At 41.7% G+C, this 23,390-nt stretch overlaps 1 protein-coding gene across 1 annotated transcript in view; it reads left to right on the forward strand.

The window, feature by feature from the left end:
- LOC143101179 (NACHT, LRR and PYD domains-containing protein 12-like) overlaps nucleotides 1-23,390 on the forward strand; it is a 159,320-nt gene that overhangs the window by 9,741 nt on the left and 126,189 nt on the right. Inside the window, exon 3 of the mRNA XM_076264581.1 lies at nucleotides 16,574-16,744. Within this exon, the coding sequence (XP_076120696.1) occupies nucleotides 16,574-16,744 (171 nt within the window). The remainder of the gene's footprint in view (nucleotides 1-16,573; nucleotides 16,745-23,390) is intronic.

Genomic DNA, 23,390 nt, shown 5'->3' on the forward strand with positions numbered 1-23,390 from the left:
ATATAGGGCTAGCAGGGGTGTTGAGGATGCAATACTTACTTTGTTAAATTCCCTTTATCAACATCTGAATACCTCAAGGCTCTTTTTAACTTGAGCCCTAACTTAATTGGCTGGATACTGGACTTTCTGTCAAATAGGTCGCAGTGTGTTAGGGTTAATGGTGTCTTATCCTCAAAAGCCCTTTCTTCCACAGGCTCTCCACATGGGTGTGTTCTTTCACCATTGCTTTTCTGAACAAGGATGAGATGGGGCATGGTCCTGTAGTTGATTTCATTGCTTGGTGTGATAACTTTTATCTGTCTATCAATGTTTCCAAGACAAATTATATGATTATTGATTTCCGTAGAACACAGCACAATGTTTCTCAAACTGTCATTCAGAACATGATTGTTGAGATGGTAGATGAATATAAATATTTAGGAACCATCATTGACAGCAAACTATCTTTTGAGAGCAACACAGATGCTGCATGTAAAAAGGCCCAATAGAGACTTTTCTTTTTGCGGAAAATGAAATAATTTAGTGTGTGCAGGACTCTGATGACTTTGTTTTACCGGTGTTTTATTGAATCAGTCTTGACCTTTTGTATTGTGGTGTGGTACAGTGGTCTTTCAATGACCAGCAAGCATAAGCTAACAAAGCTGGTTAAAGGGTCACCAGGCAACGTTTTTGTGTTAATTAATCATCTTTCTAAGTCGGTATATGGTTAAAAGACTCATTACAGGGCGAATGAAGACTCTCTCGTCCGTCCCTACTGCCTGTAGGAAGAATATCCCACTTGCAAGTTCAGTGTATCGTACCCGCCGACCTTCAGTCTCACAAAGTCTCAGACATCGCGAGAAGCAGGATCAGTTTACATCCTGCATCCACAGCACAGAGGTAGGCTAAGGAAACGCTAGCGATAGTTGCAAACGTGTGTATAATGGCAGAGCCGGCAAAGAAGCAGCGAAAACCCTTGATGGAAGATGCAAAGACAAGGAAAAGTAACAAAAAGTATCCCAAACAGTAGGCTATAGAGTTGGCATGGCAGACATGGCATAATGTAGCCTACACCGTTATATAGCGCGCTACCTAATTTAGCCTAAATACACAACTGGAACAAAAGCCACACACTCTGTAACTCCACATTACGGTTTTATTTACAGTATGCTATTTACAAAGACAAATTGAAACCGACTGTATTGCTCCCAAATTATGAGAATTTGAGCTGCAACTTGCCTTGTCTCTCGACTTCACCTGCTAACACTAACGTTAACGCATCCCTGCCTTGAACTTGAACCACTTCCTGTCAGATCGCGACATATGCTGTTAATCAAAAAGAGTCCAGCCTCTATGACGGTTCCTCCAATCATCATACACAAGCTCGGCGTCCGGGCCATCCCACTGTCCCATTCACTCCCAGAGACGCCGGGCTTCCCTGGAAATGACGATTTTGTGGCGTTTGTCCAATAAACGTGTAGCTTTTCTGCACTGAGATCAGCCCACTCTGTAGTGCCATTGAAAGTCCAGTGAAGCCGAGCGTCTATGGGTTTTTTGCATGGTTTTTTTTATGGATCGCGTCGTCACAGCAATGTATTACGGGTGCGAAATCACGATAAATGACCGGCAAAACCTTATTGCTGAACAAACTAGCCATGAAGATGAACATGTTTTCAGCATGTTCTATTTGGAATAGTAGGCTAGAAGCTAATGTAATAGTGTTATTTGATGCGATTTTCCGTGATATTTTAGAGGAGGCTGAGCTTCCCCTGTAGTCTTAGAGCAATCGCCTCTGGTATTGACACGTACAGACGCTAGGGGGAGTTTCATAGAGAAAAAGCATCATGCTTGCCTGGTATCCCTTTAATGTCGCGTCTAAGGTGGTTGGGGTACAGTTACCACAGCTCCAACATTTATATGATAATAGGGTCGGGGGTAAGGCTAACCAAATTTTAAACTGCCCTGATCACCCACTTTTTGGGGAGTTTAATCTGCTCCCCTCAGGTCGCCGTTTTAGGTTTCCTCTACTGAGAACTAGACGTGCCAGAGATTCTTTTATTCCTGTGGCTATCAGGAACCTGAATTCACTTGACTGATTTCTTGTATCTTTTATACATTATGTGATTATTTATTACTTATTTATTCTGTCCATGCTGATAACAACAGATGTACCTGTGTACTGTCCAATTGTCCAAAGAGTGTCTCCATTGTTGTTGTGTGTCCTGTGCCGTTGTTGTGTGTCCTGTGCTGTGCTGTCAATGTTGTTGGCATCTGCCGGTGCTTTTACTGTGTATGTGTTTTAGACACCCTGTTGCACACTAAATTTCCTTATCTAAGGATAAATAAAGTGAAACTTGAACTTGTAAAGTAGCAAAAGTCAGAGAATAGCACATAAAGATTCAATACTATAAAACACTTAACCCGTTTAAATATACAGTACATACAAAACAGCAATATCAAAGGCACTAGTTACATTACGTATACAATATGATTCAGATAACAAACATTCATTCCAGTGTCATGGCTTAGTGTATTTACATTCATTACTTCAAGATAGCTGTTATATCAAAACTGTGTTTCATAACATATTCAGAGTCTTCATACTTTACAAAATACTATTCCTTCTATCAACATATCTATTTATTTCTTATTCCTTATCCAAATAATCATGTCTTATGACCAGTGTGTATTTATCTATTTATACTCTTAAAACTTCGTTAAATTCTATATCTTATAACCAGTGTGTCTTGACCTTACTTATATTCATCAAACATCATAAAATATTTTTTTCATAAAAGCAGTGGGTGAACGTATTTATACTCATCAAACTTTGTGAAATAACCGTGTCTAAAAACAGTGTACGGGAGCTCACGACGCTAAGTTAGCAGTTAGCTATGTGAATGTCAACAGGATCTCAAAGGATCCAGCTAGCTAACAGACGGCAGCTAACCGTCTGAAGCGCATCAGTTTGCCGCCACAGACAGCTCGCGAGACGGCTGCTGAACGTTAACCTCTGCTAGCTGCTACATACGATGGCAAATTTTCTAATATAACTTTTAAATTAAAAGTTCACAATAACACAAAAACAAGTTATCAAACAAACATCAGTCATGAGTTGCAGACACAATGAAACGGACGGCGTTTATACAGTACTAACCTGTGAAACAGGTGGAAAAACAAGGAGATGACACAGGCTGCTTCTTGTCAGTTTTTCATCTAAAGTGCATCTGAGGGCAAGGCGGTGGTCCGCTCCCATAGCAACCCAGACGCAACTGCACCTCCTAGGCACTATAGGCTGTTCTAAAGTAATAATATAAAAATACAGTAATAATATAATATTGAAAAATAAAAGTCCTATTAGGCATAGTGCCGTTCTAGATGAATAATATAAAAATACAAATGCAGTAAATAAACCACAACACCTGTGTTCACCTATTTGGGTGCACCACATTTACTTTATTTAACAAGTTCAGTCCATTCAGTCTAATTGAGAAAGTACTAAAAATAAATTAAAAAGATCTGATGGGATTCATTGGGAAGATTTTGTGGGCAAAACATACTTGCATTTTTCATAAACACAATTTTCCGCAAGTCATAACTTGACAAATATTTAACTGTAGACCAGTTATTTTTCATTTTAGAAGTTGAAGACAAATAACAGTTTAGAATACTCTGAATTTTTCAAAAGTCTAGCATGAATCGTTCAAAAGTAATGACCCAAGGATCTGCATTTTATGAGACTCATGACCCTGTTTTTAAGCTTAGATACAAACTTAATCTTTTGTGCACTAGTTGTTGGGTATAATAATATTATTAAGAGACATTTCGAGAATAAAGTTAAAATATCATGTCGTGGTTCTCAACCTTTTTTGAGCAAACGCCTCCCTGACCTTACTTTAATCCTCTGCCCCCCCCCACCCCCCCCACACACACACAATTAAAAACAAACAAAAAACTACACCCCATTTCTGTGCTGTTTTGGTTTCTTCTGGAATTATAAGAAAATTTAAGAAGATTAAAAAATAAGAAGATTTAGCCCACTGTTAGAAGCAATAGGAGACTGTTTGGGTAAAAAAAAAAAAAGCAGCGAACTTGGGTTATGTTTATCGGCGTTACTATAGAGATGACAATAGCTGGGGCTGGGGGACGTGAGTCCGGGCGTGTGCAGGCCCGAACTGCACTGTATGACACTGAGCATAGTAAAATGTAGCTGGGACGGGAGAGGGGTTAGAAACCCATGAATGAAAATAGCCTATTTATTTCAGGTAGCCTATTTTTGCACCAAAAATATGTGAAAACCATGAAAGTTTAAAATGTAAAAAAATTTAAAAATAACCTCTCACGTTCCCAGCGCCCCCCTAGGTTGTACGAACACCCCCCAGGGGGTGGTACCGCCCCCATTGAGAAACCCTATTTCAGAGGGTGGGTTACAGTTAACACGATATACCCAAATTTCAATAGCCACAGAATGGACTTCGTATATGTTTTAGGAATCATTAGCCTACATCAGGGGTACTCAAATAGAAATGATGAGGGGCCACAATTTTTTTTTTCAGTGACTCAAGGGGCCATTTATTGGGACCGTGTACGATAACGTATCATAACAATATAACTTATCTATAACATTTAGAACATATTTTACATTGCTTAGTTTTATTGCCGCGACAGATTCTTGACATATTAAGCACAGAGGGCGAGTGCTGGACGGTGGTAGAAAGAACGCAAACCTTTCTGTCCACTCTGGTTGGAACTGGCGGTTTTTGCTGTCCGGTTTTCTTTTTGGGGCAAATTTCGAGCATGCCATTACGGCTCCGGTCGGTAAACGTGTGACTGCTGCTGAGAGTGACTGGGGCCATCTCAATGCCAAGTGTTCTAGCCTTGCTAGGACGTGAAACGCCTGGTGATTGGATACTCCACGGAGTTCACCAAAGAGTATCCAATCACTGGGCGTTTCATGTCCTAGCAAGGCTAGAACACTGGGCATTGAAAAAAAGGGCCACTGTCTCGAGTTTGGGAGGGCTCGACTGGAGTGCTAATTGTTTATTGTTGCCATGGAGGCAACCCCCAGCCTCGTATTGAGATTGCGGCGCGCGCTTTCAAAACAAGAGCGGGCAGCGAGATTGAAAAAAAAATATATATATATATTATTTATTTATTTATTTGTTAAATTAAAAAAAAAAATTCAAAACAGCTCGAGGGCCATTAATAGATACCCCAAGGGCCACAAAAGGCCCGCGGGCCGCTATTTGAGTATGGGGGGCCTACATGCTTTAGGCTACTTCAGGACATGGCTGCCTTCACCAGTATTGCCACGGCAATACTACTTTTCAAAGGCTAGTATTGCCTGGCAATACTAGTTTTCATACATGAGGTTACACTAATAAACAACGTCACAAACTGCTGCTGCGCGGCGCTTATCATCGAAGTGTTCTTCCCCATGCATTTATTCTACTGTCAGTGACTGACGCGAGAGAAGCGGGGTCTGTGTTGTGTTGCGTTGCGTTAATTTATTTTCATTGGGCATGCCCTGCCGTGCCGTCCACATCTATTCAGCACAGCAGCAGCAATGGCAACTCTTCGTTGAACTTTTAAGTGGTGTTCAATAGTGTTGCTAAGTAGGCCGAGTTAGGCCTATAGGCCTAAATCAACAATGAATTAGTTATTAAATGATATTAAAAAGAATCGGAATTATTTGTGGTTGAGCTGGAAATTTCAACTTGGTGATCAAAAAGTTTTGGATTTCATGTTGACCGCGACTTCAGAGCATTGTTACGTTGTGTCAGTGTAAAGTTAGCTAGCCTAGTCTAACCAAATATTTGTCTTAAAAATCTAAACCACATCAGGCTCACGTTAATCTAATGGGCTTTGAGACATCTGTTTTGTCTTGTGACAAAGTCTCCTGGTTCAGTTGTTTCCAGTTTCATAGAAACGAGGGTGTTACATTTGCAGTAGCCTAACTACAAAATCGTTCAAACAACGTTATTTAAAACAATGAATGAAGCGGGTCTTGCTGTCCATGAAAACAGCATAGAGACTGGCTAGTCTAATCCAAAAATGAAAATAACAGGTCTTTGAATTGTTTTTCCGAAGGGTTATATAGGTTTTCAGAACAGACAAGTCACATACAATCCACTTGGCTTTTCATAATTAGAGCTGCAGCAGATGTCACGCAGCTCAGAATTGATCATTACTGTAATAAAGTGACTAGGCTTCACGGTTAACTTAAATGTGTTTATTCCTTTCCAACTTCAGGCATACACTACATCACTTTCTAGCATCCTGTAGATCACTCCCTGACCTGTCTCACTTGACCCCCCTAGTGGTTCTGACTGCCTAACATTCACGATGCAACATTCCCTCCCCCCATAGTCCACAAAGAAACACATTTTTTTTCTTTTTTTTTTTTTCAAACAATGAACATCAAACTCTAACTACGAGGTAGGGGTTGACTACCCTCCTCGATGCACCTACGGGGTTTATTCTGCCCCAGAAAGGACATAATCCTTGAGATAATTAGGTGCCTTCCTAACTCTCATTTGATGACGCACACCCTCCTCCAGACACTGTTCAGGGGGTGCTTGCTCAACAGTCTCTGGTGCCCGATGCTCAGGCTCTGCCAGAGGTGGGCCCGTCGGATCCACCGGTAAACTTTCTTCTTGGAGACTGGTGGCCTCCGTCAGTTTCTGATCATACCGTGGACGAATTTGATCCTGATGTCGTCTTACCAGCTTACCATCCTGTGTTTTCACCTTCCATGATACTGGTCCCGTCCTCTCCATGAACATGGACGGAATCCACTTTTGGCCCGAGTACCCTCTCACATAGACAGACATGGGTCAGACTGTGTGAACGCCCGGTCCTCGGCATGCTGGTCATGATATTCTTTTTGTGTGGCCTGTTTCAGTCCGACTAGTCACCTAGTGATGGCCGCACTATCTATCTGAGTCCTGATTCTCCGGTTCATGAGGAGCTCAGCAGGTGTGACTCCAGTGGTGGTCTGAGGGGTTGATCGATACTTAAACAAGAATCTGGTTAACTTGATCTCCACACTCCCCTCCCCCATCTTCTTAATTCCGTCCTTGAACACGCGCACAACACGCTCTGCACAGCCATTTGAGGATGGGTGGTAACGTGCTGTAGTTACGTGTTTTATGCCATTTTTCTGTAGGAATTGTTTGAACTCAGCACTGACCAGGCTTGGCCCATTATCGCTGACCACAACAGCTGGAATTCCATGGGTGGCGAAGATGGTCCTCAACTTCTATGGTCGAGGCTGACGTTATGGTCTGCATTGAGTGGGGCTCAATCCACTTAGAGTAGGCATCAATGACAATCAGAAACATTTTTCCCAACACTGGCCCACAAAAATCCAGATGCAGCCTCATCCATGGTTGGTTAGGCCACTCCCACGGATGTAACGGTGCTGATGCTGGGGTGGCTTGGTTGGACTGACACGCATGACATGCGTACTGCTGTCTCCAGATCTGTGTCCATGTTCGGCCACCACACATAGCTGCGGGCCAATGCTTTCATCCTAGAAACTCCTGGATGGGCTTCATGCAACTCTTCAATCATGGTCTGTCTCCCTTGAGGTGGTATTACCACTCAGTCACACAGTATGCACCCATCCTCCACACTGAGTTCATGTTGTCGTCTCACATAGGGCTGCATTTTAGGGTCTGTGCACACATCTGGCCAAGAGCCTTGCATGAGCCACTGCTGTATTCTGGACAGTACATGGTCTCTCCGAGTCCAGTCCCGAATCTGTTTGACTTGCAGCGGTGTGCCATTCATGTGTTCCAGGAGCATCACCACCTCCCCTTCTCTGTGTGTGACCATGGGTGTGCTTGGCAGCGGAAGCCTGCTCAGAGCATCTGCATTCCCATGCTTTGAGCCCTCCTTGTACTCCAAGGTGTATTCGTAGGCTGCCAGTGTCAATGCCCATCTTTGCATCCTGGCAGCCGCCAGTTGCGGGATGCCCTTGTTTTCACCCAACAGGCCAAGCAACGGCTTGTGGTCTGTGACAATGGTACAGTGCTCTCCAAACAGGTACTGGTGGAATTTCTTTAGGCCGAACATTATCGCTAGAGCCTCCTTCTCCAACTGAGAATACCCCCGTTCTGCTGATGACAGTGACCGTGACATGTATCCTATGGGTCTGTCTGTGCCGTTTGGGAACCTGTGGGATAAAACTGCTCCCACACCATATGGTGATGCGTCACAGGACAGGTAGAGGGATTTAGTGTCATCAAAATGCACCGGCAGTTGCTCTGACTGGAGACACGCTTTTGCTGCCGCGAATGCCTGACTGACGTTTTTCCCATTTCCATGGTGTTCCTTTTCTCAGGAGTTCATGTAGAGGCTCAAGCACGGTGGACACATTTGGCAAGAATCGGTGATAATAATTAAGCATTCCCAAGAAAGACTTCAGCTGTGTTGGGTTTGTTGGTGGAGGAGCGTTTGCAATTGCTTGAACTTTGTCAGCCACTGGTTGAATCCTTTTGTGGTTAATTCTGTACCCCAGATACACAACTTCTGGTGCAATGAACAGACATTTGTCTCTCCTGAGTCCTGCTGCTGTCAGTCTTTCCAGTACTGTCCCTAAGTTCTGAAGGTGACTGGCATCATCGTCCCCAGTCACCAGGATGTCGTCTACTCTTACCACTACTTGAGAAAGTCCTTGTAGTAAGTTATCCATAGTGCGCTGAAAAATGCCTGGGGCCGATGACACCCCATAGGGCAACCTGTTGTACTGGTAGAGTCCACGATGTGTGTTTATTGTTGTGAATCTTTTGAAATTTTCATCCAATAGAAGTTGCTGGTAAGCCTGAGACATGTCTAGTTTTGTGACCCTCTGGCCCCCTCCCAGCACCGACAGTTCTCTGTCTTCGGAATCGGGTAGTTGTCTAACCTGGACACTGGATTCACTGTGACTTTGTAGTCCCCGCATATTCTTATGGTTTTGTCTGGTTTTACTATGGGAACTATTGGGGCTGCCCACTCCGAAAAACTCACAGGCTCTATGATGCCTTCTCTCTGTAATCTGGTTAACTCTGTTTCAACCTTCTCCTTTAGTGTATATGGCAAGGGCCTAGCTTTAAAGTACCGAGGCTTGGCCTCTGGGTCTACGTAGATCTTAGCAGTAGCACCCACTAAAGTGCCCAGCTCACTTTTAAACACTTCCCCATGTTCTGAGAGTAGACCATTTAACTCCTGCTGCTCACTTACATTTGCAGTTTGAAAATGGCTGTCCAAACTAGTCTAATCGCCTTGAGTCAATCTCTGCCCATCAGGTTTGGGCCCTGCCCTCTAACCACCAGTAATGGCAGCTGCTTTATCTGCCCCTTGTAGATGACCTGTACATACATCTTGCCTAACACATCTACTCTGTCTCTGGTGTAAGTGTAGAGGTTTATTTTAGCAGGATGAAGTTTTCCTCCCCCATCTGCCTATATGTGTCCTCATTCAAGATTGTCACGCCTACACCTGTGTCAATTTCAAACATCAGGTCATGTCCATTCACTGAGAGTTGTTCTTTATATGGCTCTACCCTATTGTCCTCCCTCAGGTTGTACAGCATGTGAGTGCAGTCTTCGACTTCATAATTTTCCTCCAGCATGTGGGCTGCACCCCGTGCGTTCCCTCTGTTCTGTCTGGGATGCCTGCATTTTCTCGCCAGATGTCCTCTTTTCCGGCAGTTGTGACAAACTGCGTCTACAAAACGGCAGTCTGCAGGCCCGTGAGTTCCGCCACATCTAAAACACCCTGCAGCAAACGGTTTCTGACTTGAGGCCACAGGCTGTAGATTGTGAACAGGCCCCTCTGTTCGAGGCTGCTGCAACTCAGCTACATCTTTCAGCGCTGTTTCCATAGCTGTCGCTTAATCCATTGCCCTCGCTAAAGTCTGTTTAACATCCGGTTCTGCTAACAGACGGCGTTGGATGTGGTCGTTGTTTATGCCACACACCAGTCTGTCCCTAAGCAGCTCACTGAGTGATGTTCCAAATGCACAGAGTTCTGTGAGTCTCCTTAGTTCAGCTACAAAGGCTGCGACTGACTGGCCTTGTTGTCTGACTTTTGAATGAAACTTAAAACGTTCTACAATGACGCTGCGCTTTGGTGCGAAGTGAGAGCTGAAAAGCGTCAATAAGTCTGTCAGGGAGCTATCTCCCGGCTTAACCGGCTGACACAAATTCCGCGGAATGGCATATGTCTTCCCTCCACATGCACTCAGGAATATGGCCCGCTTTTGTCCTGCATCCGTGATTTCATTAGCCGCGAAGTAGAAATCCAGCCGTTCAACATACTGCTGCCAGTCATCAGAGTTTGGTTTCGTTGAGATTGCATTATTTACCTAATTTACATATGCATTGGATGACTTTTTTACTGGAAGGGACTGAAATCCTATTTTTAATCGATTTCCTAACGTTTCGGGCCTACCCGTGCGCGCCCTTTTCCTCCTCTCTCAGGTTTAAGGATTTTAAGGCTATTTGCATAGGCTACTCAATGGTGCTATTTCACACGCATTATAGTGCCCCCACTCACCGGGGCTAGGTGGAAGGTGTTACAGTAATAGCCGATTGGCGTAGCCTACAGTGGACTATGGCTGTAAAAATTGCTCAGAAAAGACGTTCGAATTTTCCCTCTAAAAATAAACACATGTATTCGAATATATTGGAATATCTAGGCTATATTATTTGCGCATTCTTTCAATGACGTGCATCACGTCATCTGTTTTTAACTTTTTGGAAACTTTTGAATTCACTGAAAGAAGATAAATATGTTTTGTTAGTTTTGGAAGTTAATTTTTATGTAGCCTACAATGGCCAGTTCCGAAAAAGCCGAAATTACTCCCTTTGAAACAATGAGTGCAGGCTGTGCGTTTGTATGGTTATATTGCTTGACAGGGGGGGATCCCAACAAATCACACCTTTCCACCTCTGTGAAGAAGTCAAGAGGACTCCTAACTCACAGACCTATTCACAAACCACTTTTTGTGGCATTTCGCCACGTTTTGAAATCCTATGCGGCTACATGAGCTTCCAATCGTGAGGAAGCAATTTTACATTGTAGGCATAACAAACATGCAATAACGCCACCAACAACAGCCAAAACTAGGCTACTTATTGTCAACATGTAAATTAAATGTAACGTTATTGTGAATCAAATTAAAATGTTCTCCTCTTTGCAAACGTAGACATAGGCATAGTAACAGATTAATTTAATAATGTTACAAAGATACTGCATCAATCCGTATGTTTCATTAGGCTACTAGGCTATTTGTTTTGCCTTACTCTTGATTAATTTAGGCTAGGCCTTTTTATTCAATTATTCATCATCTTCCGTCCTTGTGTAGCGCACGCATTCTCAGACCTGTCACCTGCCACTCATCATCGTAAGGGAGGTGTTTGGATTCATTACAGCGTTACAATCATCAGCCAATCAAGGTGGTCACCTCAGTCAAGCTCGTGTATGAGTAATGACGTCATCCATAGCAATCAAGACTCACTCTTAGTTTAGGAGTTGTCATTTTTCCTTACTAAGAGTAGGTATGTAAGGCTTTCTGAATAACTTAATAAGAGAAACTCCTAGCTAAAATCTTTTATTGCTATTTAGGAGTACTCCTAGTGGTAAGATAAAAGGCTTTGTGAATATGGCCCCTGGTGTCTAATCCAATGCAAAGCCGAATTACACAAAATAATGGTCGAATATTACTGATGATATTTCATTGTTATTTAAGAACATGCAATGTGCGTAGGGCACCAAAAAACATCTTGCTCGTAAAAAATCATCATACCGCATATTGTGGCGGGTGTGTTATTTAGCCTACTAACTGTAGGCTGCGTAAACCACAGGCCTTTATTTAATAAGGCTTCTGTTGAAGAATTTTATAAAGCCATGCGCTGACAGTAATCCTCCTGCCCCTACCACAGCTGTGTGAGAGCGTCCCTGGATAGTGTGGCATGCTCACACGTTATGTCTCCTTCTTGCAAACTTGACCTATAGCGCAACCATTTACGTCTTCATAAAATAACAACTTGCCAGATATGCCTTCATAGTTTTGGGCTTCATTCAGCATTTTGTTCTTTCACTGGAAATTACTCTTCTACATTTGCTGCCTGCTGCATCCTTTCTGTTTTTATTGTTTATAAAATGTTTGAGGTCTTGAGTTAATTAAACATTGTTTGCTGGTAACCCGCCACAAATAGCCTACAGATTCTTGGGTGCATACATTCTCTATTCTCTCCAAAATGTGCCCGTTCTATAGGCTGGCCAAGTGCATAATTCTGCAGCATAAAGCAGATGTATTTGTTTATTGTACAGAAAAATACAAATAACCTGTCAAGCAGTCAATTGACTACATTGCAGTCAAGAAGTAGGGCAAATTCATTTACGAAACCAAAACGTGGGTCATAGTTGTCTAAGCCTCTATTGCGTAGCCTGTTGAAAACGTCGCTAGATAGTATTAAATCGCCAACAACATTGTTTTCTGCAGAAGCCTACCCTAGGCTACAGATATATTCTGAACAGTTATTTATCTACTGGCTCAATTATCAAAAAAGGTGCTGTCGGTGATGTCAAGTCACATCAAGTCAAGTCAAGTTTATTTACATAGCACATTTCATACACAGAGGTCATTCAATGTGCTTTACATAAACAAAAGCAAAAAGTAATAGCAAATAAAAGCATAGAAGGGCAATAGTCAAAGAATAATTTAAAATGTAAAGGTCATAAAAAAGAAAACATTAAATCCAAAAGGTAAATCTTTTAAAAATAAAGAATAATAAATAAAAAGACAAATTAAAAGACACAAGGTAGAATAATTTAAAGGCAGATTCAGAGTTTGTAACTCAGTGCAGTTAGCAAATGGCATCTGAGAACAATTTGGTCTTAAGTATAAAAAAGTGGCTAAAACTGGCTACAGTTAGGGCCTTTTTGATGTCTTCCGAAAGTTGGTTCCAGAGCTGAACCGCATAGCAGCTAAAAGCTGCTTCACCATGTTTAGTTCTAACAGCAGGTTTTACTAACAGGTTTTTCTCCTGAGAGCTGAGAAGGTGTGAACTGCTGAAGCATGTGTAGCAAAGTGTTTTGGTTGCAGTATATAATCTACCAGAGCAGGCTATTCAAGTAAATGAACATAGAGGCTGTCTCAGTCAATAAATAGTTTATTTGTTTTTAGTTCTTGTCTTTTCTTAGAAAGTTTCTTGGTTTTCTTTAGAAGGGGAGAGAGTACATGATGCACATAACAATAACAAAAGAAAATACACACAACCAAAATAAAGACAAAATACCATAAACAGACACAAATGCCCCCAACTCTTAAGTAATATGGGCCCACACCCACCCACTCCATCTCAGTCAGACCGCAACCTTTATGGAATCCAGCTTGGAAGTGATGGACTAAGCTATAATTCACACAAAGTTACTTCGAAATACACACCATTCGACCTAAGGAAGTAATTTCATCACACGAGGATACACAGCAATTGTCAACCCACACTAACAAGTGCTCACACAAAGCTACTACACAGGTTTGGCTGACTAGGTGAAGTTCAGTAGGCCACAGGCCGTAGATGGACAAAGAGAGGAGAAAGGGGCAAAATACAAAAGAAATTAAGTAGTTAAGAAAACCCAAAACAAACCAACAAACAAACAGACAAAGCTCCTGCCCGTACGAAAACGCACGCGCACTCACACACACACACACAGACAAACGATATCAACAACCCAAATTAGTATATATTTTTTGGGGGGCTTTTTATGCCTTTAATGACAGGACAGTGGAGAATGACAGGAAGTGAGTGGGAGAGAGAGTCAGGGTGGGATCCGGAAAGGACCACGGGGCGGGAATCGAACCCGGGTCGCCGGCGTACGGTGCAGGTGCCCCAGCCGGTTGCGCCACGGCTGGGGCCTCAACAACCCAAATTAAAGGCTGGCTACGATACTAGAACTCAAACAAAACAACATGGAGAAAACAGTGGTCAGAACCCCTTGCCCTTAATTCGAAGGCCTGTAGGGGGAAAACATGTTTCGTTTAAGAGGCTTCAATAAACCATCACTCCATAATAAGTCACCGTGACACTTGCACATCACAGACAACATGTATACATAAGCCTACCTTAAAAAGTCAATGACCGGTCATCACAAGAGGTGAGCCGAGGTAGGAGGGGGACAGGCTTTCGGCATACTCTAGTGAAACAAACTAACGTTAACAAACAGTCATGATCTTTACTATGTCGGAGCTCGCTGCAGCATTGAGTTATTACAAACAAGGGAGACACCATTACCTTGCACAGCTGGTGAAGAACGCTAACGCTACTGGCTACCACCCAGGGTTTGTCTGAAGTGATTCTCTAAAAAACAACAAGCACGCATGACTTAAGAACACTAGCCGAGGGCAACATGGTACCTTCGTAGTTGATAACCACATGCAGCATAACAAAAGCCTTTACATACCGCTCAACGACCGATGTACCACTAGCAGTTCCAGCCTTCCGACGCCGGCAACACGTTACAAACAAATGACGCCGGAAGACCGTGTTTTAAACAGGAAGACATTTGTTGCTCATTATCAGTCCCGCCCCCAGATGCACACAATCCGCCTGGCAGCTGTAAAAAGTTCACCTGGCTACACATGTCTGATGGGTATTTAGGTTAATTTACTGATTTATAAACAAGCAGTAGTGCTTTACTGTAAGCCAGTGCAGGGACTTAAGAATCAGAGTAATGTGGTCAGTTATTTTAGTTTTTGAGAATCCTAGATGCTGCATTTTGTAACAGCTTCAGGTGATGCAAAATGCAGCAACATTCGTGCATTCGTAAACCCAAATGTAAACTAATGCATCAGAAGTTGTACATCTGAAATAATTTCTTATAAATACTTTTCTACAGAAAGTCTGTCTTGCTTGGCATATTTATTGTTATATGTGCAGAGCATCTCTTTATGGATTTCATAGTGAATCTGAAGTTTGTATTTACGTAATTTTCTTTCAGTCTTCCTATACTATCTTTTTTAGTAGTTTAACCACTGGATTTTGATTCCATGGTGCTTTCTGTTTGTCCTTAACCTTCTTGAATTGTAATGGAGCAATGCCATGCCATCCATAAGTCTTCTATGAAAGTGCTTGCACAAAGAGAGCACATGTCTGATCATTTATGATTCTCCTTTTTTACCATCATAGATCTGTTCTGAGTGTGTCGGGACATAGACACATCAAAGAATACACAGAAATGATTGGATAAGGTCAGGTCTTTAACAGTTGTAGAGTAGAGGCCGACGCAAAAGAGGACGGCGCGGGACAACTTTTGAAAGCTCTTTGCGGGAGCGGGCGGGATGAGAGAGGTGCTTTCTCAGGTGTGTGTGCTCCTTTGGTGAGACAGAAAGAAAAACTGAACAGGCTATCCCTCCTGCATGCGGGCTTTAGCGGGCGGGAGCGGGACATCATGTTACAGATGCGGGCGGGAGCGGGACTAAAAATGACACATTAATGCGGGAGCGGGACAGAATATTGCGGGAGCGGGCGGGCGCGGGACTGAAAAATCAGTCCCGCGCAGACCTCTATTGTAGAGGCATTGAGACCTTTTGTGATACAATTTGTGATTGTGATTAAATTTAATTGAGACATAGTAAGATAATATTACTATGCTACATAGCAATATGGTGAATACAATTGATTTATAATGTTGGTGGGGGGGGGGGGGGGGCACTGCAATTTGTCCCACAGTGTAAACAGTTAGGAAGAACGTATCGATTAGTGCAATTGATGTGATCCCCTAGTATGGCTGAGCACCCTAGCAGCATTGTTTTGAATATATTGTAGGCTGTTTATTTCTTTGGATGAGATGCCAATGAGTAGGGTGTTGCTGCCGCTAGGGTCCGTCTAGATTTCTAGGCTAGTTGAAAGTCGGGCTGAAACCACATTCATATCTAGCTTTGCTGCATGTTACAAGGACGCTGGCCCATGTCATGTCAAACATAAAACATAGCCTACATTGCAGAACCACTCAACTTTATTAATTTATGGTGAATAAATGTTACACTACTGTGCACAGCCCCATAGCTTTTCTGACGTGAGTCGTGACGAGGCTAGCACGTTAGCAGCGGTTAGCTGCTATGCTATGTTATGTTAGTTATCTACAAGTCTCCTCCAAGTGACAATCATATAGTACACAATGCTGGCAATGCTGAGAACAATTAGCATCCTTGTTTATCTTACTTACATTGAGTTGACTGCGTGGCTTAATCCACAGATGTGGTGAGGCACTGTTTCATCAAGGTGTGCTAGGAGTAACCCATTGCTTAAAATACTGGAGAGCTGGGATATGAGAACATTGTGTCGAATCTTCGCATGGTATTGCGGAGTGATTTATTATTAGCTGTGCAAAGTCTGAGTTGAAATGTCCAAGTATATTCCAACTCATGGAACGTCTCTCGACCAATCAGAAACAAATAAATAGTTCCATAGAACCCAATTGTTGTATAATACAGTATATTATATATAACTGCATTAGAGTATTCAGAGAGAAAGTTTAACAGTATCTTTTCTCTATCATCAATGAGCAATACATTGTCGTTTGTCACATTGTCTTACAGACTTGCTGGCTGTAAACTCACAGGTAAGTCTTGTGAGTTAGTGGCCCCGCTTCTGCAGTCACCAAACTCCCTGATAGAGCTGGACCTGAGTAACAATGACCTGAGAGATTTTGGAGTTCAACTTCTTTCTAAAGGACTGTCTAGTCCCCACTGCAAACTGCAGACATTAAGGTAGGTAACTAAAATGTATTTATTGTCATGTATTTCATGATCACAGAGGTGGGGTGGAACACTATGATGATAAATGTGTCTACTCCTGTCCTATATGCTCTGGTGTACAGACCTCCCAAAACCAGTAGTATTTTTATTCAGGAATTTTCTGAACTCTAGTCTGTCGTGGCCTCTTGCTCTGATAGGATATTGTTTTTAGGGGATTTTAACATTCACATTTGCTGTCCAACTAAGCCTATGGTCACTGTGTTTTTTTAAGTCTTGTAGAGTCTTTTAATTTAATTCAATCAAGTTTAGGCCCAACTCATTAGAAAGGGCACACACTAGATCTGGTTTTATCATCCGGTTTCCCTGATTTCAACTGCACAACTACCAGGCCTGATACTGACGTGTCTGCAGAAAAAAAAAAATCAGGTGATTCTGACAATTCCCAAGATCTGAGAGGCACTTTCACTAAACCACACCAGTAGGCCTACTTAAGCCAATCGGTAATAGGGTCTTGGGTTTTGGCCAATCAGATTGATTCAGCAGTCACTCCACGTGCGAGTTTCTTTTGTGTTTCTCACACTGGCAACGCAAAACGTAGCCAAAGTCATAGAGTACATCTTTATGAAGCCAGGGGAAGACACCAAAATTGTCGATAAAGGTATAAAGAATAAATGGCGCTGGTGTTGGATAGAGGAGGTGGGTAGAGACCAAAAGCCCTTTGGAAGCTGGTGTCAAAAACTCATGAAAAAAATCTAAACCATTCGGTTCGCTTATATCGGTTCGGAGCATGTGTGTATCGCACGGTTTTGACGGTTCATGGCGTGCGTAATGTAGCCTCATACTCATATATGACCCCAGACAGTTTTTCCCCCTTTCGCATGAAAGGTGTGGAGTGCTGCGCGTTACGTGCAGAAATGGCAAGTGGGAGGGATAACATAGGCAGCCTGGAGTTGGAGGATGCACCAGCGTCGCATAAGTGTGGTTTGTGCTAACATTTTGGATTTAGGTAGATAGAACTGCGACTGTGCAAGCATTGTGCAACACGTAAATATGCTAGTACAGGCTAATCGGGAGCTTCGGGAGGATGGGCCAGTCTGAATATCGTGAGCTAAAATGTATTGTTTCTGAAGTTAATTTGCTGCGCACTTGCGACACTTTAGCAGCTTTGGCGGTGCAGTCGCAGGCCCTTCCTTACTTTCCCAAATATTAGCAAAGTAGCCCTCACAAAAACTGTTTGGAAATCGCAACTAAGTTTATATTTGCAATAATTAAGGGGAATAGGAGACTAAATGACAGGCCCCTCCTCCAGTGGCACGGCTCTGACGAACTCTCATATATGCAGGGGAGATGTGTACTTGGCTAATAATAACTAATTTTACTGAAAGGTAATAACCCTAGATCTCAAAAGCCCTCGGAAACAAAATATTACAATGTGTGTTGGGTCTACCTCACATGGAAGATTTAACGTTCAGTTTCAGTGATTAAATAGCCTTGTTGAGAGAAACTAGAGGAGCGTTCAAATTTGGCAGAGACAGGAAAGAAAGTGAGCATTTACAAGGCTTGTCAATGTTATGTGGTAGCCTATAAGCTATTTTGCATAGCTTGGGTAGGCTAAGCTATGTGTAGAAATAAAATATTCCGTAATATTTCAGTCAATCTTAGTATGCTACAAAGGCACAGAAGTTCCTGTAGATGGCAATAACACATTCTACTTGTTTGCCAAATAAATTAAAAGCAATTGAAATCAATGTCTTCACTCTGGCTGTATCAAAATCTCACTTTTCCTCAGAGATGGTGTTAATGATGTGCTTAAAGTCAAGTCAATTCAGTTTGTGCATGATTACACTAATACTGTAGCCTAAATAGTAGATCATTAAGCTATACATCATATGCTGAAGTATGGTATTTCTGAAGTGTTAAAGATTAAGGCGAGACACTACAGGTGAATAGGGTAAAATTTTTAACAAGCAGATATCACTATGAAACTTCCCCAGTTGATTATAATATGAGAAAAAAATGTATTACAAGTTTGCTGTAATTTAATGTTTACATATGCAAATTAGGCATTATCTAATTAAATATGCGCTAATTTGCATACATTTTAAGGCACAAAACCTGAGCATTGGATACAGCCAGGTTCAAAATTATGTTTTCATTGTGTTCAAATATTAGATGGGAAAACATTTACAGAGGGATTTATGAATATCTACTTTTGTTTTCCTGTAAATCAGAAAATTATGTCACTAGCCCTAAAAAATCGCTTTTTTTCATGTTTTTAGGCATAAAATGTCATGTAAGTCAGGCTAGGAATAATATATCAACAAACCCCTCTGTAGAAATCTTCGACATATAGTTAGGCATAAGTCTAGAAAGTTTGGTGTATGTACGTGCTTCTGAAGTGGAGTTTTTGAGCTCAGAGTGTGAGCGGAAACTCATTTTGAGAAAACAGCCTTGAAAGACAGCCAATGAGATTCCGTTCTCAGCCTAGACTCGCCTTTGAACTTTCGCGATTGGTTGCTGATACAAAGGAAGTGTCCATATAGGGATCACATAGCGTGATACAGGAAAAACAGAGCTTTCCAACGGTAGTACACATGTTATGTTTTGGACCATGGTCGCGGGAGTGCATGCAAGGTTAGAATGCTAACTTTTGCTGAATTTAGGATAAATATACAGGCGCGAGTAGACACAATATAATGAAATAAACACCTAAAAGTGTAAATCGGACTTTTTTGTTGTAGTAGTGTGATAGAATACATGCTAAGGTAACATACTAGCTCAAAATCTCGAAATTGACCAGTGCATGAAAAAACGATGTTTTCACCTGCCGTGTCTCGCCTTAAAAGGAAAAATAACAAGAACCATACAGAACTAAAAATCGTAACCTTAAAACCATGGTACGAACCGAACCGTGGGTCTTGTGAACCGTGCCACCCCTAGTTTCTACACTTTGTCCGCAAAGAAGGGCCCCCGCAGACTCTAGAACCGCCTCTGACTATTCCCAGTGTGTCTGCCACGTATATAATAAATTAAATAATAAATTAATCAGTATATCTAAATAAAAAATGCCAGGTTCTTTTTTATTTTGTATGCATACAGTGGTTAAGTAGTTAAGAATGGACACTTCAATGGTGAAATGGTGTACAACTGCAGCCGCTTGGGTGCAGCATAAGTCCGCTGTGGCATTCCGCGGCTGTGAATGGCCGAGTTTTCAGTGTGTTGTTTCTCTGTGTTTTTAGCAGCCCCTGCAACATGCTAGTCCACTGTTGCCTATAAGCTTTGTACATAATGTCAAACATAGTTTTGGATTCAGTAGCAAGATTTCTTGATTGTAGCCTACAGTGCCTGTCTCAGTAATGTTTTAAATTGAGAGCTTCGTCAGCTGGCAGTAGGCTACTTTGTCGGCAGTCATGAGAAGTTCGCTTGCAAACAGAACATAAATATGCTGCCCAGAAACCTTGTGAATAGTTCTGAATTTTTTTACTACACTAACAAGGTTGAAATATAGCCTTTGCCTACAGCATCTCCTTAACAGTAATGTTAACAAAATGACAGCATTCATATGACAAAGGAAAACGAATTCTGTCACTCAAGGCTGTGCCACAGCAACCAGTGTAGGCTACAGTCCTACCCAATAGGCCTACTCGAAGCAGCTAGCGTTGTCTGGCGGTCGAGTGGGTTAATGCACGTATTTCCAGAACAGGTCTGCAACTTTCAGGCAGTCCTGAGTTCGAATTCAGGCAGGAGTAATGATGCAACGTTTTTCCCTTAGAAATCGTTTTATTGAATCGAAGTTGTAGCCTACTAGAGACAGTCGATTAGGTGTTCTGAAATAGCCTAGGCTTAGGCAGGGTGTAGGCTACTTTGAAACTTCTGCGGGGTAACGGGAGCATTTGTTTATAAAACATAACTTGCATCTTTCTATTCCAACCATAATTAGCCCTAGGTCTATTTTTATCATTTTTTTTTGCAAGGTGTTGCCCCTGGCAAGACTTGTTTATAAGCTGTTTTTGGGACACGTTAAACTTTTTTCATAATGAGCGCATGAAACGACTTGTTGCCGTTTTGGGACATTAAGCTACGTTAAGCTTTTTCACGTTAAGGATTTTATGTCCTTAATTTATTTATATATTTAGGCTACTTGCGCGAACCCTGGATACTTGTATTGCCACACAACAATATTGGTGGTATTTGTTACATTAGCTTCAAAAAACACCGCTTCAGAAAGCTGCACTGCTTGTGAAAGAAGGGGGTGGGGGAGGGGAGCTTGCAGCCAAGTGTCGGAAAAATGCATGCAACACAGAACCCGCTTCTCGCATCAGTTACTGACAGTAGGCTAGAATAGGCCTACAGCATATGCATCAGGAAAAACACTTTGAGAATAAGCGCAGCAGCAGTTTGTGACATTGTTTAGTGTAACCTCATGTATGAAAACTAGTATTGCCGTGACAATACTGGCAATACTGGTGACGGCGGCCACGAGACAGTAGAATGTAGGCCTAGAATATTCATTATTTCAATAAACACGTTTTCTCTGAAGCACTTTCCCGACTTTGTCTTTCTATAAGAATATTATGGAGATAGGGTAGAAAACTGGATTTAACGAAACAAATGTAACTAAGTAAACTGATTGTTTACTCTACAGTAGGCTATGTTGTCCCTCTCAGGCTGTACAGTAGGCCTATTGAAAGTAGGCCTAGGCTAATGAGCTTAATAGACACATTAACACTTCCAGCCTAATGACTTTCACACATGATTTGAATGATTTACAGTAGACACATTAGCGCTCCACGTATAGAGACTGTGCAGAATACAATGTGTGAATGGTGCTCAATGATTTACCAATATAATAGTCTTCTGCTGGGTTGCATGTAGCCTACATGTTTTCAGCCTTTCAGTTAAATGACCATTTTTATTTCGAAAATATTTCTAAAACATCAAAAACTCAGTGTCTAAAACTCAGTGTCGTTTAGACTCAACCCTTCTGTTGCTTGCAGTTTGTTAAATAAAGCGCTGCAGATTAAATTATTTATTTCTGATTAATTGCGTCTTTCGATGTCTTTTGCAACATGCTTGTTAGGCTGGGCTACTGTCAATGTACTTGTACAGGTAAATGTTCAACAATTGCTGGTGTACAGGCTATAATCAATTAGCTAAATCATTTGTCCAGCTGTTTAAAATTGTTTTCGTGCTACATTCAAACGCAAAAAGTGCTTTGAAATCTTTTTCATTTGAACGTCGGCAAGCAGGCATGTTGCAGTTGCAATGAACAAGGGTATTGGTTTTATCTGCGGATTTACTTTTTACAACTGTCTCTGATTGTTCTACTGACTTGGACTGACTTGGAAACTGCGTCATGGAAGCAGTAAGTCAAGTCACTTCAAAAATAGTAGTGGCAGAACTCCCAAGTGACACCTTGTGTTTGTTTGTGTCAACTGCAGTTTGTGCCATTTCTGCTGAGAATATAGTGTGCGCGATTCATGCAGGAAACCGTCCAGACTTAACTGATACCCACTGTATGAAAGTAAGGAAATAAGCTAAGTGAAAAAAAATCACTTCTCACTACCCTTTCACTGACTGCATGCCTGTCTTTCTTGAGTGCAGCTTGCAAAGGTAATCAGCTGAGACTCAGACAGAGTTCTGTTATGAGCCAATAAATTTAAACTAGAGAACAAGGTGTCTGACAGAGGAAAGAATGAAGTGGCTGCACCATGCTGAACCAGATTGCTCATTGTAGAATTATTTGTTTGTTTTCTGCGGGTGGGATTAATGAACCAAGTCGCTGGAAAAGGAATACCACCGGGGATTCGTTCATTGCTGAGTGTCGTTGCTACCACAATATGGAATAAGTGGTTGGACATTTGCAAACCTTAAAATAGAGACTTGTTTTTTCGTTTGATGGATTTTTTTCCTTGGATTTGGATTATTGTTTTGCATCGTATTGGATTAAAAGACTGAGTAAAAAAAAACAAATAGAACATGGATTTGATGGGGGATACAAACGGACTGAGAAGTACTGTATATTAGGCTCTTTGATGGAGATTATTTCTTTTGTTTTCAAATCCCTCTTTCTTCTTTTCTCACGCTACCTAGCGAATAAATAATGTAATTAGCAATTCAAGCGGCGTTGGTTGTTCTTGTTCATACATAATTTATCATCAGTAAAGCATTTGTTCACACAGTTATAAATAGTTTGTTCATAGTAAATAAGCCTATTGACCCCTTGCATGTGACGTCACGTTTTGTTCGCGCCACAGCAAAATAGCCTAGTAGACGTCAAGAACACGAATCAAATCAATGGGTTGTAATGGGACATATCGCACAGCTAGGAGATTATAGTGAGATTTACCCGTAGTAATGCCCTTCCACGACTGTTGGCTTATTGTTTGGAATACAACAACATCCCATGTTCTTGCATAGATATATTTTGGTTTGTTTTCTTTGCGTTTTGGGAGTATTTCAACCATGCTTATCTCCTCAGTGTATGAAGCACAGCAGCGGTTGCTATAGCAACCATAGACTCTGAACAGGACGGCAGATAGCACTTAGGCAAAGTCTTTGGCAAGATCTGAATGTAAACAGATAATACCGTTCAAGTTTTTTTTATTTCCTATTTCTTTCAATTCTTTAACGTAAGACATGTAAGAAGTAAGTTTAT

The sequence above is a fragment of the Alosa pseudoharengus genome, unplaced genomic scaffold, assembly GCF_046254945.1.
Source record: "Alosa pseudoharengus isolate Yale_2024_CS ecotype anadromous, Long Island Sound unplaced genomic scaffold, YU_APseudo_1.1 YU_APseudo_1.1_scf_30, whole genome shotgun sequence".
NCBI classification, from domain to species: domain Eukaryota; kingdom Metazoa; phylum Chordata; class Actinopteri; order Clupeiformes; family Clupeidae; genus Alosa; species Alosa pseudoharengus.